Source organism: Ranitomeya imitator, chromosome 3 (genome assembly GCF_032444005.1).
Source record: "Ranitomeya imitator isolate aRanImi1 chromosome 3, aRanImi1.pri, whole genome shotgun sequence".
NCBI classification, from domain to species: domain Eukaryota; kingdom Metazoa; phylum Chordata; class Amphibia; order Anura; family Dendrobatidae; genus Ranitomeya; species Ranitomeya imitator.
This window is the reverse complement of record NC_091284.1, coordinates 684373636-684386565: the sequence shown is the minus strand read 5'-3', so window position 1 is coordinate 684386565 and position 12930 is coordinate 684373636. Positions and strand designations below refer to the sequence as shown.

Here is a 12930-nt window from a genome sequence, read left to right as displayed (position 1 = left end):
GGCAAACAAAGTGTGGGATTGCACTTTTTTGCAACTTCACCGAACTTGGAATTTTTTCCCCGTTTTCAAGTACATGACATGCTAAAACCAATGGTGTCATTCAAAAGTACAACTCGTCCTGTGAAAAACACGCCCTCACATGGACATATTGACAAAAAATAAAAAGTTATGGCTCTGGGAAAAAGGGGATTGAAAATCTAAAACGCAAAACCGTAAAAGCTTCGGGGTTAATTCCTGAAAAGCACCTGAAGGGTTAATAAACTACCTGACCGCAGTTTTCATTATGTCAAGGGGTGTTGTTTTTAAAATGGTATCACTTTTGGGGGTTTTCCAATATATTGGACCCCTAAAGTAACTTCAACCCAGGATAGGTCCCTAAAAAAAAATTACATTTTGTAAATTTCCATGAAAATTTTCTGCTACATTTTTGTATAAATCATGTTTATTGAGTAAAGCAAAAAGAATAAAGGTGAACGGTACAATCAAGTAGATCAGCAGGATACCAGGCACAATTACAAGTTAATCAAGAGATGCGTTGCAACATCACCATGCATCTTGCACTTTAACATTCTGATAGATAATACTACTGATTGGTATTATAAAATATTAACAATAAAGAACAACTGAAGTGGTTGATAACCAATACTAATTCTCTTTATGATTATTCAGTACTCGCAATGTTTATTGAAACTAAATGAGGGGAAGACAAACAAAGAAATTAAGATAAAGAAAAGGAAGGGGGGTAGAAAGAAGAGGAGAGGATTACCGTATATACTCGAGTATAAGCCGACCCGAGTATAAGCCGACCCCCCTAATTTTGCCACAAAAAACTGGGAAAACTTATTGACTCGAGTATAAGCCTAGGGTGGAAATGCAGCATTTACAGGTGAATTTCAAAAATAAAAATAGATCATTATTTCCCCATAGCTGTGCCATATAGTGCTCTACACCGTTCATTATTTCCCCATAGCTGTGCCCCATATAGTGCTCTGCACCGTTCATTGTGCCCCATTGCTGTGCCATATACAGTGCTCTGCACCGTTCATTGTGCCCCATTGCTGTGCCATATACGGTGCTCTGCACCGTTCATTGTGCCCCATTGCTGTGCCATATACGGTGCTCTGCACCGTTCATTGTGCCCCATTGCTGTGCCATATACAGTGCTCTGCACCGTTCATTGTGCCCCATTGCTGTGCCATATACGGTGCTCTGCACCGTTCATTGTGCCCCATTGCTGTGCCATATACGGTGCTCTGCACCGTTCATTGTGCCCCATTGCTGTGCCATATACAGTGCTCTGCACCGTTCATTGTGCCCCATATCTGTGCCCATATACGGTGCTCTGCTCCGTTCATTGTGCCCCATTGCTGTGCCATATACGGTGCTCTGCACCGTTCATTGTGCCCCATATCTGTGCCCATATACGGTGCTCTGCACCGTTCATTGTGCCCCATTGCTGTGCCATATACGGTGCTCTGCACCGTTCATTGTGCCCCATTGCTGTGCCATATACGGTGCTTTGCACCGTTCATTGTGCCCCATTGCTGTGCCATATACGGTGCTCTGCACCGTTCATTGTGCCCCATAGAAATCTCTGCCGCCGCTGCTGCAATAAAAAAAAAAAAACCACATACTCACCTCCCTTGATTGCAGCTCCCGGCGTCTCGTTCCGGCGCCTCCATCTTCCCGGCGTCTCTGCTCTGACTGATCAGGCAGAGGGCGCCGCGCACACTGTATGCGTCATCGCGCCCTCTGCCTGAACAGTCAGAGCGCAGACGCCGGGAAGATGGAGGCGCCGGCCGGGAAGATGGAGCGGCGGCTGGAACGAGGACAGGTGAATATGCTATACTTACCTAGTCCTGGCGATCCTCGCGCTGTCCCTCTGCCTGGTCTTCGGTGCCGCAGCTCTTCCTGTCAGCGGTCACCGGCACCGCTGATTAGAGGAATGAATAGGCGGCTCCGCCCCTATGGGAGGTGGAGCGCTTATTCATATCTCTAATGAGCGGTCCCACGTGACCGCTGAAGAGGGGAAGAAGCTGCAGCACAGAAGCCCGTGGGACGGCAGGGACAGCGCGAGGATCGCTGGGACTAGGTAAGTATACCTCAGCGCCCTCACCCCCTCACCCGCCGACCCTGCCACCCACATTGACTCGAGTATAAGCCGAGAGGGGCACTTTCAGCCCAAAAATTTGGGCTGAAAATCTCGGCTTATACTCGAGTATATACGGTAGGTAGGGTAATGGGGTAAGTTGGGAAGAAGTGTGGCTACCATCCCGTCCCAGCAGCTAGGGCGCGGACTGAAAAATGGTCTAGTAATAAACGAGAGCGAGCTACGTAGTGCGTCAAGTTCCAAAAATCCAGAGATCTAGGTCAGGGGTTTCCCTGAAAGCTATCCAAGGAGCCCATGTAGTATAAGTTTTATCTACATTGCCTGGAGATTGGTTTATTAACTGCTCCATTCTATAGATGTCATTGAGTTCTGCCACGAACTCCGCACGCGAGGGAAATTTTTCTTGTCTCCAAAAGCGTGGGATTAGGTTCCTAACTGCGGTAAGAAAGTGTCTAAGGATGCCCCTCTTAAACCGAGAAATCGACAAATCACATAGGGATAGTAATGCTAGGCTTGATGAGGGTTGGATCTGTGTGATAGACATCTTGTTATGAAGCTCAAAGACGGCCAACCACAGGTCTTTTATGGGGGGGCAGTCCCACCAAATGTGGATATAAGAGCCTGTCTCCTTTAAGCATCTCCAACAAGTGTCAGGAGTCGTGGGGAACACCGCATGCACCATAGAGGGACATCTGTACCATCTTGTCAGAATCTTGTAGCTCCTCTCCTGCGACACCGCGCATAATGATGATCTAAACGTGAAGAGAAGAATTTTTTCTGTCTTCAGGCAATAAGGGCCTTCCCAGGTCTCCCTCCCATTTCGAGAAGAACACTAGTGAACCCTGCAGTGGAGCCCTCCCACCCTGGAAGATTTTATATAACAGCGAGACAGTATGATCCGGAGGGCTTGTTGATGTACAAAGCATCTAAAAAGGAGTTAGCGGTCTGCTAATATTGGTTTGTTTAGAGATCGCGTTAATAAAACTCTTAAGTTGTTCGTAGAAAAACCAATCAGCAGAGGGTGCTTCCTCCTCCGGAAATAATTCCTGAAGGGATTTCATCCCAGTTTCTTTTAAATAATCATGAAGAATGGGTTTGGAATCTTTTCTCTTGTTTAAGTACGTCTCTCTATTTCGCCCCGCAGGGAAGGCAGGGTTATCATAGATTGGGATCAAAGGGCCCGGGCGGGAGAGTTGTGATCTTAAGGTCCGTGTTTCTATTTTTAATAAGAAGCAATATGTTTCGTGTAAGGAAGGGCAAGTAGGCGCCTGACCCCGTCCCCCTACCCCCGGACCAGAGAACAACCTGAGAGTCACAGCCATTCAGGTCATTCTCTAGCTTTACCCATTTTTTCTATTTTTGCTGTGGTAGAGGTCCAGGATACATGTTCCAATTGATGCGTAACTATAGATCGCAAGATCTGGGAGGCCTAGACCACCCGTCAGCTTTGATCTACTTAATAACGCGTAGGAAATGCGCGCCCGACTGTGAGACCATATAAACCTGGTGATTATTTGTTTAACCCCTTAGTGACAGAGCCAATTTGGTACTTACTGACTGAGCCAATTTTTGCAATTCTGACCACTGTCACTTTATGAGGTTATAACTCTGGAACGCTTCAACGGATCCCGCTGATTCTGAGATTGTTTTTTCGTGACATATTGTACTTCATGTTAGTGGTAACATTTCTTCGATATTGCTTGCGATTATTTATGGAAAAAACGGAAATATAATCCTGCCTAGCCAAGTTAACTCGAGCTTATGCCATTTTTGTAAGTCTAAGTTGACCTTTTGTAGAGCTGTTGTAAAATTGGTCTCGAACAATTTGGATGTCTGGCTGGTAATTTTAATGTCTAAGTAGGTGAGGAAGTCAAAGCGCCATTTAAATGGAAAGGTCGTCTTTAGTTGTTCAACCAAGGGAAGTTGTAATGAAATGTTTAAGATTTCGGATTTGTGGGAGTTTATTTTAAAATTACTTAGGAGGCTGAATTTGTGCAGTTCCGAAATAATGCTTGGTAGGCTCGTAGATGGAGACGTGATGTATAGAAGGATATCGTCTGCAAAAAGTGCTATCTTGTGTTCTTCGGAACGTAATTTTATCCCTTTAATTGAGGGGTTATTTCTTAATGCCACGGCCAAATGCTCCATTGTTAGTGTATATAAGAGGGGAGAGAGTGGGCGCCCCTGCCATGTACCATTTCTGACCGGGAACACATTTGAGAGTGCGCCGTTGACCTTGACCTGGACACTAGGAGAGGTATATAAAGCGGAAATCCTGCGCAGCATATTCTCCTTTAAGCCAATTTCCTCTAGAGTTTGAAAAATAAATTCCCAGTGAACCCGGTCAAAAGCTTTTTCAGCGTCAATTGACATGATATTTAGGGGGTCCCCCTCCCTGCCCGCTCTGTCAAGCAGAGATCTAATTCTGATTGTGTTATCTCTTGCCTCCCGACCTGGGACGAATCCTACCTGGTCCTGATTTATTAGTTTAGGTAAGTGGCGGCCCTGCGCTTAGTAACCCGATGTTTACCCTCTGCTACCGGGGACCTTGGGATCGTTGGTCGCAGGAGAGCTGTCTGTGTGACAGCTCTCCAGCGACCAAACAGCGACGCTGCAGCGATCGACATCGTTGTCGGTATCGCTGCAGCGTCGCTGAGTGTGAAGGTACCTTTAGTCCTAAGGACTGACGGATTATGGGAAGCCTCGTATACGAATATTGTTACGCCTGTTGCGGTTTTCCAGGTCCTCGAGGCCAGATGACATTTCCTCCAGTTTTATAGTATGATCCATTAAGATTTCTCTATGCGCCTGGAGTTCTTGTGAGATATCTTCTTGCGTCTTTTCTGTGTCCTCTATGCGTGATGTGAACTCCATCTGTAGATTATGTATCTTCTTTTTGTACGAGTTCTCAAGCCTGCATGCAAAGCCTTCTAAGTCTGTTTTTGTTGGGAGAGCTTTAATATATTTGCTTAGTTCAGCTATATTCATGTCTTCAGGCAGGTCTTTATCTCCTTTACTGTTAGCTGTTGATTTGATGGGAGAAACATGTGACGTCTGTGGCTCTTTTGAAGAAGAGTTATTTTTATGCGAGGCTTGCGACATTGTTGATCTTTTATTCCTTGTTTGGAGCGGCTGATTTAAAAACCGTTTCATGTCCTCCAAGAGAGGTTCCTCATGTAAGCTTGTGGATTTTCCAGAAATCCTTTTATTTTTACCCATAAATATCTGCTGCTGCTATTGATAGCCCATATAGATATTTAGGGGAACATGGGGGTGCAGTAATTACCACATTATTCACGGCCCCCCATCATCAAGCCCCCTCCGAGGTGCATGCGTTTGTTTTTAGTGTTGAGGGGAGCATGTACAGTGCCCCAGGCGACGAGAGGAAGGACCTCTTGCTGTTAATATCGGACCCAGCACTAGGTGCCGCCAGAGATCTAGGTTTGTAAAACGTAGGTCTATTAGATGATATGCTGGTAAATTGTTTTCCAGTGTTAATATAATAAAGGCACAATGATAACCTGGTGTGGTACAATGGCAGAGTGACTGCGCCACCTCTTCAGCAAAAAGAAGGGGAAAAACATGTCAACAAATAGGCACACCAAAGGCCTCAGATATATCCATGTCACGTGGGTGCTTCTTCATGAGGGATACTGTCCCCAAGATGGCGTCCACCTCCCAGTGGCGGGAAAACAATCAGGGCGAAAAACACAGTAGCGGGTGCTTCAGGGGTCCCTTATCCCATTTGTACCGGTCTTATCCCGATCTAACACCCCCCCTCGCTGGGGTGTAGCGCCGAGATAGTGGCCGTGTGGGCAGCGTTGATGCCTGAGGGGGATTCCCGTTGCCGGGCTTACCTTGTGCCCCCCCCCCCTATGCAGGGAGGGCACCGGCGCTGCCAAGATCCAGCCGTTGGCGTCGGCGGCAAGAAACGGCGTCCCCAGCAGGGTCAGAAGCGGCACTCCAGCTCCAGAGGTCCGGAGTGGTCGCTGCGGGCCTATGTCTCGGTGCTGTGGCCGAGCGCCGGCAGGCTGCGCTGATCTCTACAGGTAGAGTGGCTCACCCCCGGGTCCTCTGCCTCCGTCCGTGGCCCTCTGGAGCCAGCTGCTCTGTGTGCCTGACCGCAGCGTCTTCTTCCACAGGGCTCCGGAGCGGTCGCCGCGACCCGGGGACCTCGCCGCGCAGTGAATGCCGGCGATCTCTCTGGGGGCTGCAAGCCGCGGTGCGGAGGGAAGAGGTCCCGCTCCAGGTGGTCGCAGGACAAGCGCGGTGGTAAGGTCGCTCACCGCGTTTCCCTCCGAAGGTCGTAGCTTCCTCTTCTGCTCTCTGTCGCTGCCGGCAGTGACCTCGGTGGTGCAGAGGTTCTCTCCCGCCCAGGCGCCGCGGCCCAGCCAGCCAGGTGTCGCCAGGTGGCAAGGGGACCAGACTCTCACTCCCTTCTGCTACATTTTTAAACCTTCTACAAGGCTAACAAAATAAAATAACAATTTACAAATGGTGCTGATTTAAAGCAGGCATTTGGGAAATGTTATTTATTAATGTTTTTGTGTGTTATGACTGTCTGTATTAAAGGGATAATAATTGAAAGTTTGAAAATTGCTAATTTGTTTTACATTTGTCAAATTTCTGATATTTTTTTTATGAATAAGCACAACACATATCAACCTAAATTTACCATTCTCATAAAGTATAATGTGCCATGAAAAAGCAGTCTCAAAATCGCTGGGATATGTTGAAGCGTTCCAGAGTTATTAACACATAAAGTGACACTGGTCAGATTTTAAAAATTTGGCTCGGTCACTAAGGAGTTAAGATGATTACTTTGTACACTGATGCTAGGCCATACTGATAGGATTGTAAAAGGAAGAGTAAGTGTGAAAAGTGAAACAAGTGCTGCCCTGAATCATATATCAGACTTGCTACCTCCAGTCTTGAGTATTTGTCTAGTATATATCTTTAGTCTTCATAATGTATATGATTTTGTTAGCAGTAACACAAGAGCAGATTGCATTGTAGTACTGACAGATGGCAATATTAAGAATCATACGAGCTCCCATACAATTTCTGCTTTGTGATCACTAGGCTTGTCTACTCCTGTCGTGTGGCTTCAGAACTGTTTAAACCGTACCGCTGATGACCGAGAAGAGGACGGTGAGTGCATGAGCAACTAACAGGATATTGTCAAATAGTATTCTCCACATTTAATGTGTAAAAGTCTCCCGTCTGTCCTACCTACAACTTTTCTACAAACCCCCACCCCTGCTCCCCGCTTCCTCCAAAATAAATAACCTCCAGTTCTGTTGTGTACATCAGTGTCAAGTATTGGTACTATTCAACCTTCTGAAGGAGACTTACAACACAGGGACATGCTGAATTTAGCTTTTAGGGTATGTGCACACGTTCAGGATTTTCCGTGTTTTTTTTGCGAAAAAAACGCATACATATGCATCTTATCATTTAGAATGCATTCTGCAATTTTTGTGCACATAATGCGCTTTTTTCCGTGAATAAAACGCATCGCGGTAAAAAAAAAGCAGCATGTTCATTAATTTTGCAGATTTTTAACGAAAAAAAAACGCATGCGGATTTCTGGCAGAAATGTCCGGGTTTTTGTCAGGAAATTTCTGCAAGAAATCCTGAACGTGTGTACATACCCTCTATGTTTTACCACTCGTGATGAAACCATAATACTTTTTTTTTTCTTTCTTTTTAGCTAATAGTTCCATTATAAAATTTAACTGTTTGTACAGTTTGTTGAATTTCTTGCTAGTACAACTAAACTTGTTTACATATGGTAATTGATTGATAGAGTGATGAAATTTTTATCTTAACAAAATCTAGACTGTTTGTTAATGGCTAGACTGGAGTCATTGCCATTAAAATGCATACATTGTGATCACAGATCTTGTGGTATAAAAAAAAATTTGAATCATATCGGCTATTGAAGCTCATTACCTATTGATAGTTGTGTTGCAGCAATAAAATTACTGTGCTACCACAATGCAGATGGTGATTGTGCACCATGAAAGGGGATTATTGGTACTTACTGCAAAATCTTTTTCTCATAGCATTCATTGGGGGACACAGGAAGCCATGGGTGTATGCTGCTGCCACTAAAAGGCTGACACCAGCTATTCAGTTAGTGAGAAAACAGTAGGAGAAGCAACAGGAAAAAAAGAAATCACAATTGAGAATAACCATAACTACTCACCCAAACGAGGCAAAAGCGGGGTGGGTGCTTTGTCTCTCAATGGCTATGAGAAAAAAAATTGTACGATAAATACCAAAAACCCTCTTCTTTCAGGTGCTTCATTGGCGGACACCGGAAACCCATAGAATGTCTCAGAGCAGAAAAAAGCGGTGGAAAAAACAAAACTCTGGTACAAAATGGTTAAAAGGTGGTAAGGCAATTTCAACTGAGCGACTTCCACTTGGAGCATCTTTCTACCTAATCTCCTATCCTCTGATATCTAGATGTGAACTCTGTAAAATTTACAGAAAGTGTGGACGGAAGACTAGGTAGGAGCCTTGTAGAGTTGTGACGCTGATTGTGAAAGGCCCACAAGGCGCCTAACAAGTAGAATGAGCCACAATCCAAAGCAGGGGCACTCTGTCCTTTGACCCTTACAATTCCAAAATGGCAGAATGAACAATGCTAGCCTTAGAGGCGGAGAGGGCCTTTTGGGATGACAAACAGGTCTGAAAGAGTTCATCACTAACTGGTAGTGATGCAAAAATTTGGCCAAGTCTAATATCACTCAGCAGGATGGACAGAAAGAAAGCAGAACAATCTCCTCATTACGGTGAAAGGAAGAGACAACCTCAGGAAGAAAAGGGGTTACTGAACAACACACCCCCTTTTTCACGTGAAGTGGAAGAAATAAAGTGACAACAGCTCGGAGACTCACCCTGAAGTAAGTATTCACTATGAAAAAGGCCACCTTCCAGGAGCGTAAAAGCCCAAACATTTCCTGGATCAGATCAAAAGAAGAGCACTATTGAGCATCTAGCTCCCAGGTTGAGAATTCAAAGCTGACGTTTCTTTTGATACTATTTTGTGGTAGATACGGCGTTTTGATTGCCTGTTGTTGCATTTTATTGCAATGTTGCTGCTACGAAAAAAATAACGTAATTCTTTTGATTTTTTTCTTGTTACGCTATTTACCAATCGGATTTATTTTTTAATATTTTGATTGGGCATTTATGAACACGGCGATACCAAATACGTATATTTTTTATATTTTTTGTTTGATTTTGAATGGGGGTGATTTGAACTTTTATAATTTTTTATGTAATCTTTTTAAAAACATTTTTTTTTACACTTTTTACTGGCTTCAATAGTCTCCTTAGGAAACTTGAAGCTGCGCTTGTGTTACCCGTAGCAGTGCTCTTAGTAAATCGGGCGTCTGAGTCCAGCATGCCTCATCAATGCCAGAGCCTCTAGATTGCGTAGTAAGAAGAAGCCTTGATAAGAACGTCATTCAGGTAAGGAATGACCAAGATCCCCCCCCCCTTTTTTTTATTGAAACAATTTTGTATAATTTAGTTTTGTTACAAACATCATTAGCAACCTTCACAAAAGAACCACATACAAACATAGTAACCTAAGGGTAACAAACATACATAATTTCAGTATAGCTAATAATCTAGTTCAACGTTGTCCAGTAATTATTATTTATTTATATAGCACCATTGATTCCACGGTGCTGTACATGAGAAGGGATTACGGTACATATAAATTACAGTAAACAAACTAACAATATCAGACTGATACAGAGGGGAGCGGACCCTGCCCTTGCGGGCTTACATTATACCTTACAATCAAAATAGTGTGATTAACTTCCTGTAGAAGAAAATATTCTTATATAAAACATTTCTATTATAGACCTAAATCTATAACATCACCCAAAACACCTGATAAATCATTCACATATTATAATGAGGTATCAGGCCCAGCTTCAACCTCCTCCCCTCAGTAGACCATGATCCCCCTTGCACACAACATTGTCATGACCTTCGTGAACACCCTGGGGGAAGTGGCTAGATGCAAGTGAACAGTGACAAACTGGAAATGAGCCTGATGGAAATGAAACTTTTGTTGAACTGGAATGGTAGAAATTTCAAGATTTGCATCTTTAATGTCCATTGAGCACAGAAATTCCTGAGGTTGCTTGGAGAGTATGATTGAACAGAGACTCCATCCTGAAACTACAGAGACTGCCCCGCTTGTTCAGCTGTTTCAGGTCCACAATAGGCCTGACTGAGTTGTCCCTTTTGGGTACAACAAAAAGGTTTGAGTAACATCCTCTGACCAGCTCTTGGGCAGGATCTGGAACAAGAGCGCCTGATCAGAGAAGACGGGAAAGCGTGAAAAAAAAAGGTAAGCCAAGGAGGGAGTTCTTGAGTGATGAAATCCGAAAAAGATTGCGTGGAAGAGTGGTGAATTCTGTATCTGGAGCAGACGAACTCCCTCACCCAACTGTCATTGAATGTGAAGAGCTAGGCATTGCGAAAGAGGAGAAGGCCACCCTGCCGAAGAGGGATCATAGTGGGACAGCCTGTCATGTGTCACTCGCCGTGAGAAAGCCAAGATCAAAGTCAGAATGATGGTCTGCTTCTGGTGGTTAGCATGCCTTGGGAGAGGGGCGGCAAGATGGTGAGTGCATCTGGGAGAGAGGAATCCGAGACTATCCGCTTGGACTACTGAATGGATCTGTGCGGAGAAGCTGGTGGGTCTGATTCACTCTGGTCAGAGAATACCAGGGGTTTAGTCAACATTGTTAGACTCCATAATGCCTATCATCAACCTGGACCTATGGAATTCTCACAGTACGTGGGAAACGGCCGTCGTCCTCATTCCCCTGCATGCTGCAAGCATGTCCTGATTGCCACAGTAAAGGACTTAATCCTAGAAATGGTGAGTGCTGCTTTTTCTATGAATTGTATAAGAAAATGTTGTCCACTCATATTTTGTCACATTTCAATAACTAACATCAAAACATTTAAACCAGGCCCTGGAAAAAAAAATGCCATAGAATGAACTCTCACTTGTCAGTGGATTTTGCATAAGCCCTGACCATTTTGCACTCCTGTTCATAGGATTGTGAAAACAAGATCAGGACTCTAGGTAAGTATGGTGTATTCTATGTGATGCAACTTTACATGAGCCTGAAGTGCTTATTTAAAGATTACATGTTTGGTGAGCAAAAGCAACAGCTTAAAGGCAGAAAGAAAGGTCTATAGGCCTTCCAATCCTTTTAAGTTCTTTTTTGCAAACTGCAAAAAAAAAAACAACAATTAAAGCCATGGTGCTAAATTTTGTGTTAATGGGATGCTATGATTTGCATGATTTATTATAGGTGTCCCTTGTCTGTATTACAGGTTCTTCTCAATCAGTTCCTCTGGTTCCTTTAACTGAAGACAATGAAGATGCCATGGAAAGCAAAACATTCCAAAAACTTTTAAAATTGGTGGGGATTCGTCCTCCAGCAAATGAGCAAGTAAGTGGGGAGGTTGAACATACTTCTGCTAAAGTGTTAATGGTTCAAGATGATGTACAATAATTGCCTACTAAATTTTTTTGCAGGAATCATTTTGGCGTATCCCAGCAAAATTGAATCCTGAGCAGCTGCGTAAATTTGCCTCTTCTCTTGTTCTTTCATCTACTGAAGAGTCTGTTGAGACACCCACAGAGTCTGATGATCAGGACCCTAGTTTAGAACAGCGAGCTGAGGCATTACGTGCACTTATGCTTGCTCGTAAGAAGACTTCAACAACAGCCCTTCTAGGTATATAAGTTAATAAGCATAACTTCCTGTGGTGCAATAATAGTGAATGTAGTTCTCCATGTTGTTTTTTTTATCCCTGTGTTTCATTCTCTCATTAGGTACCTGATATATACAGTGGGGGGAAATAAGTATTTGACCCCTCGCTGATTTTGTAAGTTAGCCCACTGACCAAGACATAAACAGTCTATAATTTTAAGGGTAGGTTAATTTTTACATTGAGAGATAGAATTTCAAAAATAAAATCCAGAAAATCGCATTGTATAAATTATATAAATTTATTTGCATTTTGCAGTGAGAAATAAGTATTTGATCCCCTACCAACCATTAAGTGTTCTGGCTCCTACAGACAAGTTAGCCGCTCCTAATCAACTCGTTACCTGCATTAAAGTCAGCTGTCTTAAATAGTCACCTTTATAAAAAAAAAAAAAAAAACTCCTGTGTACAGGCTCAAATAATCAATCAGACTCTAACCTCTACATCATTGGCAAGACCAAAGAGCTTTCTAAGGATAGCGGGGACAAGATCATAGAACTGCACAAAGCTGGAATAGGTTACAAAACCATAAGTAAGACACTGGGTGAGAAGGAGACAACTGTTGGTGCAATAGGAAGAAATACAAAATGACTGTAAATCGACATCGATCTGGGGCACCATGCAAAATCTTACCTTGTTGGGTATCCATGATCATGAGGAAGGTGAGAGATCAGCCTAAAACTACACAGGGGGAACTTGCAAATGATCTCAAGGCAGCTGAGACCACAGTCACCAAGAAAAACATTGCTTGCACATTAATCTGTAAAGGTTTAAAATCCTGCAGTGCCCGCAAGGTCCCCCTGCTCAAGAAGGCACATGTGCAGGCCCGTCTGAAGTTTGCTAATGAACACCTGGATTATGTGTGAGTGATTGGGAGAAGGTGCTGTGGTCAGATGAGACAAAAATTGACCTTTTTGGCATTAACTCGCCATGTTTGGAGGAAGAGAAATGCTGCCTATGACCCAAAGAACACTGTCCCCACTGTCAAGCATGAAGGTG

The 12930-nt window shown here is 43.8% G+C and overlaps 1 protein-coding gene across 2 annotated transcripts in view; it reads left to right on the top strand.

Annotated features, from left to right (window-relative positions):
- Positions 1–12930, top strand: part of TIMELESS (timeless circadian regulator) — a 222249-nt gene that overhangs the window by 184476 nt on the left and 24843 nt on the right. For both annotated transcript variants that reach the window (XM_069758445.1, XM_069758446.1), the window contains exons 25-27: positions 7193–7261; positions 11492–11610; positions 11697–11898. In XM_069758445.1, the coding sequence (XP_069614546.1) occupies positions 7193–7261; positions 11492–11610; positions 11697–11898 (390 nt within the window). The remainder of the gene's footprint in view (positions 1–7192; positions 7262–11491; positions 11611–11696; positions 11899–12930) is intronic.